At 40.2% G+C, this 5,534-nt stretch overlaps 1 protein-coding gene across 3 annotated transcripts in view; it reads left to right on the forward strand.

Annotated features, from left to right (window-relative positions):
* Positions 1-4,525, forward strand: part of mettl6 (methyltransferase 6, methylcytidine) — a 10,466-nt gene extending 5,941 nt beyond the window's left edge. The window contains exons 3-5 of one of the 3 annotated variants that reach the window (XM_048592682.1): positions 1,629-1,763; positions 3,501-3,671; positions 4,158-4,524. In XM_048592682.1, the coding sequence (XP_048448639.1) occupies positions 1,629-1,763; positions 3,501-3,671; positions 4,158-4,337 (486 nt within the window). In that variant the 3' untranslated portion in view covers positions 4,338-4,524. Of the gene's footprint in view, positions 1-1,628; positions 1,764-3,500; positions 3,672-4,157 lie in introns of all 3 variants that reach the window. The other 2 variants (XM_048592681.1, XM_048592683.1) reach the window with 2 other exon arrangements.
* The last annotated feature ends 1,009 nt before the right edge of the window (positions 4,526-5,534 follow it).

Raw genomic sequence — 5,534 nt, forward strand, 5'->3', positions numbered from 1 at the left:
AGACCCGAAACGTCAGCTTTCCTGCTCCTCTGATGCTGCTTGGCCTGCTGTGTTCATCCAGCTCTACACCTTGTTATCTCAGATTCTCCAGCATCGGCAGTTCCTACTATCTCATCTTCAGGAATGACTTCTTTCACCCCCTTCCAATACTTGTTGTAATCCCAAGCATATTCTAAGGTCCCGTCTTTGCCAATACCTCTGTTCATATGCTACCAACAAAAACATTATCCACAGACTTGGGATCCGTTTCAATATACGTGCTAGTCCTCCAGCTTTATCTCTAAACAATCAATAATATCATTCCCATCTTTTAGCAGAACATCCACCAAATATCGATAGGTACATCAGGCTAAATTTGCCCTACAGTAGTACGTTGAGAAAACTGAATCCATTTCATGGGACTTCTATTACTGCACCCTGAGCTACAATACCATCACATTCCCAGCTATTTACTTAGTGGCTGCTAAAATTCATTGTTCTGCTACTTTGTTAAACTTAAAACTCCATTCCTTATCCACTGTCATGATTGCCTACTTCCACCTGTAGAACATTGTCTATCTCTCCTGACGGTGTCAGAAATCACACGACACCAGGTTCTAGTCCAACAGGTTTATTTGACAACACAGGCTTTAGGAGCCTCGGTCCTTCTTCTCCAAAAGCTTGTGTTGTCAAATAAACCTGTTGGACTATAACCTGGTGTCGTGTGATTTCTGACCTTGTTCACCGCAGTCCAACACCGGCACGTCTGCATCATCTACTGACAGTGCACATCTTCTATATGTTTTTGTGATTGAAAGATTTGACTCATTAATGGTTCATTCAAGCAAAACATAGCTCATTCAACACGGTGTTGCCATATCCTGTCCTATTGCTCATTACTTCCTACTTGTTGACCTCCAATAGTGCCTTGTCTCTAAAATGACTAAGTTCAAAATCTATTTAAAACCCATTCTCAGTCTTGCCCCTTTCTTGCTTCCAACATTGCATTCCACCCTGCGTCCTTTGATCTTCTAATTTTTTTTCCCCCAGTGCATCTCTCTCAGCCATTCATCCATCAGATGACAGACCCTTCACCTGTCTGAATATCCTCATGAAACCACTTCTTTCTATCAGTTTCTCCAATCTGCCTAGGAGATAGCAAGGACCGCAGATGCTGGAAGTCAGAGTTGATAAAATGTGGAGCTGGAGGAACACAGCAGGTCAGATAGCATCAGAGGAGCAGGAAAGTCAAAATGTCAGGTCAGAACTGGGGAGGGGGAAGGAAAGTCGGAAATAAATGGGGGGGATGTGGGGCTGACAAATCTCTACAACCCCCTACCTTCCCCCAGCCTCGCTCTTTTACTCCCCCCCCACCATTTGTTTCAGAGTTTCCTTCCCCCTCCCCAGCCCTGATGAAGAGTCCCAACCTGAAACATCGACTTTCCTGCTCCTCTGCCCTCTGACCTGCTGCGCTCCTCCAGCTCCACATTTTATGGATTCTCCAACCTGACCATCCTGGTTATCTCCTCTATTCTTGCTGAATATATCCACTTTTCTGGCATGAAGTGCAGTTAATCATTTAACAATATTAAGTGTTCTGTAAAAGTTCATTTCTTTAAAAAAAATTATTGCTTGTTTGCTTCTTACAGTTTGAGAATCAAAAACTAATTGTCTTGGAAGCTGGCTGTGGAGTTGGGAACTGCTTATTCCCTCTTTTAGAGGATGATCTGAATGTCTTCATTTACGCGTGTGATTTCTCTCCTCGAGCGATAGAATTTGTGAAGGTACACATGGGACTGTTTGTAATTGGCTTTAATGTGTTTCTTGATTTGATTTTACATCTTTGAAATATTTAGGGTAGAGCAGACGATACATGTACAGTAGAAATACTTTTAGTAGTAAAGGCGGTTTGCACAGAAAATGTATGATACAACTAGTTCTCAACAGCATTGATCTGAATGTACAATCTTGAAAGAAAATAAACTTATATACGACCTTGCAAAACCTTAGGTAGTCCCAAAGTTCTTTGCAACCAATTAAATAGTTGAAATGTAGGGCAGAATCTTGTAGGGATCTTGAGCAATGTGGACTATGGCAGGATTTGTGGCAGAATCAGACAAGAAGTCCAGCAAGGCCAATCTCTGCATCAGAAGTATTTCCCTCTATCTTTTTGATATGTTTAGTCAACTTATTCAGGCACGTAATGATGTATCTCTGGAGTGGCTGTGACTTGAACTCAGGCCTTCTGGCTCAGAGATAGGGATACTGCTACTACACCTCATGAGCCCTCCATTCTTTATGCTTGTGACAAGAAGGATAGCAGATTCCTTGCTAGACACCAGCAAGTTATTATTAAGAGAGATTACTCCTCATTTAATATTCAGCTTTCGATTTTTGCAAGCTTGCTAAACAAGCTAGATGTCAAGAAAACAAGACTTTGAAACCACAGCAAGTACTTAATGAGTTCAGTTTGCCACTTGATCTAAAGGACATCTATTTTGGGCACCTGGCACCAGCATTTCCAGGCATGCTTCATGGGCATTGGCCACACGTGCCCCATGGCCCAGACATCGGCATCTGATTTGTGTCAGCCTTTAACGGCTCCTCGTGGCACATCTGTGACTTATTTACAAAATGCTTCTGCACTTCAGTGCTGCACTAGCAACTAGCATTGTAATGCTACAGAAAGAACACTGCTCATGGACTGGTCCCATCTCTGGGCTCTTAACATGCTATCACAGCACTCACTCACTGAGCATTGCTGAATGCTGATAGCATCCCTGCCTTGTCTTGCCTTTTTGCACTTTACACCGCCCTCAGCCAGAGATAGTAGTCTCGCCTTACTTTTGTCTTACTTTGCTGTTGAACCCAGACACAAGTAAGCCTGTTGTGGTTGGCAGCAGGCCTCAGTCAAGTTAAGGGAGCTAGCCTTCGCTCAGGGGTCTGGCACAGTAATTAAAGGGCATCTTTACTTGGTCAGGGGCTTGGAAACAGTCAGTTAGCCATTCAGCAGTCAATCAGTACACTGTCCACTTAAGGGGTGAGGAGCTGAATGTCAGGCAGCATGTCACCCTTCTAGAGTCTTTCCTCCTTGAATGCAAGAGAGGATATATTAAGAGAGACATAGGTGAGTGACTCAGCTGTTACTTTTGGTGTAGGTGGGGGTGTGCCCCAAGTGAGTGATTAGGCAGCACAGACGGCATGCAAGGTTACTGCTCTTGGGGGTTGGACTTGACAGTAAGTGAGGGAAGATGTGGCATGAAATAGTGAGATTGGTTTGACATGAGAATTGTTGGGAGGTGGGTATAATAGCAGAGGTCATAGGTGTAAGGTACCAGAGAGAAGTACTTGTATTGCCAAGTTTAACAACTTCTTCAAATGCTCCTATTAATTCATGACCTGTTTAGAATATCAGTTGAATGCTTAAAAAAATTGTTGGAACTAATCACATTTTCAAGTGCAATTGATAGGAACATTCTGTACACATTCCTTATCTACTCTTGTGTTTGTTTCTTTTAAAGCAAAATCACTTATATAATGCTGAACGATGTAAAGCCTTTCAGTGTGATCTAACTAAGGACAGTTTACTGAAGAATGTACCAGCAGACTCCGTCGATGTTGTAACACTGATCTTCGTGCTTTCTGCTATTCATCCTGACAAGATGCAGCTGGCATTAGAAAATATATATAAAGTTAGTATTTAATGGTAGACATGTTGTCATCTCATTCATGGTGATTTAATTAGGGAACATTCAGAGAGATTAGATAAATATTTTCTGTCAAAGTGGTGAGGTTGAACTTGAAGTAAATTAATATCTGCTGTGTTAGCTTTGTTATCTGCTTTCAGAAACGTGTACATTTTATAACTTAAAAATATTCAACATGATATCTAAAAGAATTTTTGTTAATTGGATGGAGACTCCATTGGTGAGCGATGTGGATATCAGAAATTTATCTTGTAAATGGAGAAAAATAAAAAGTAGTGGAGTCATTTGAATACTTTGTTGCTATAAATAGTCTTGTTTATAAAGCTGTATGCATCCATATCTTATGACCTTGTGTTGGCTTTTGTTAGTTCACCTGAGAATGTGACTAATACAGATGAATTATTCCTGTAGGCCCACTTTGTACATCGTTGTGAAAGAATTGTGACTCTGCTTCTTGTGTGTCTATGACAGATACTGAAACCTGGTGGAAGTGTCTTATTCAGAGATTATGGACTGTATGATCACACAATGCTTCGATTTAAAAATGGCCACAAACTTGGGCCAAACTTCTACGTTCGTCAAGATGGAACAAGATCTTTCTTCTTTTCGGATGGTGAGATTTGTTACTTAAAACGTTTTTACTGCTTCTAGTTGACTATCAGATGGTTATGGTGGTTGCATAGTGCAGTACTTGCTTGAAAATACTTGCTTATGTGAAGCTATACTTGAAGATTTCTTGAACATTTTTCTTTATGAAGTTGGTGACTCAAACTGGACTACTATCACTTGAGTATCAGCAGGCTCTGGTACAGCTATGTTCATCATTTGGGAATGTGCACAAGCTGCAGGATGGTGTAATTAAAAACTTGCTTAAGTAGTAAAAGACACCACTTGTTACTATTGTTCTTGTGTCATCCGGAATATTTTAAATTTTTATTGTATACAATCATTCTTCAGCGTAGAAAGCAATGTACAAGCAGAGCCCATATAGCATAATTGAATGTAAGTAAATATTCGTCTCCAATCTATAAAAAAAGCTAATAGTTATATGCTGATTTTTCACTGATTTTGTTTTGCTACTTGTTCTTAATAGCTTCTTTTACCACATAATGCCTCATATGGTGGTGCCTTTCTTAATTCTATGTGAAATTCAGTATGTGCTTATCCGCACTGATAATTTGCTACGCCTCAACGACTTTTCTGTTGTTGCAACTTGGTCACCCTTGAACATTATAGCTGACGGCACTGGTTTCATCTTGTTTCCAGGCTAACCTTTAACTTGCAGTCTCTCTCTCTCTCCCAATTTTCCAATCTTATGTATCAACATGCCTCATCCCTTTTTCTTGGATTACCTCTTAATGAAGTATTTTATATTCTTCTTTACATTTTAATTTACTTCCTCAGTGTCTTTGCTATCTAAATCTTTGTCTTCTCATACAGTATAACACAATGATTAGAATCACGGGTGCTGTCACTTGTGCAATTATCGGTGCCATCCAAAGTAACCTAAACCATGGGTATAATTCCATATAAGTGACCACATCCACCTTCAAGATTTCTTAGTTTCTTGGTTTGTCTGTTGTATTTGCTTATTGTCTTGTAAAGTGTGCATTGTAACATTTTTGTGAGTTTCTTGTTCAGTGGTTCATGGATTTCAGCTCCATTTCAAGGAATGGAGCTATATAGTGTCCAATGTGCAAAATTGATTGAATTTTCTCATTTTCAAGGAAGTCTTACTTATGGCTGGGTCACATTATGATCATGCTGCAGTACCACTGTCTTCTCACTGTTTTGGGTCCTTTCAGTTGGAAACATGTGCAATTGATGTTCGTACCATTTTGGTTCTTA

Source organism: Rhincodon typus, unplaced genomic scaffold, assembly GCF_021869965.1.
Source record: "Rhincodon typus isolate 14 unplaced genomic scaffold, sRhiTyp1.1 hic_rhity00001661, whole genome shotgun sequence".
Taxonomy (NCBI): Eukaryota; Metazoa; Chordata; class Chondrichthyes; order Orectolobiformes; family Rhincodontidae; genus Rhincodon; species Rhincodon typus.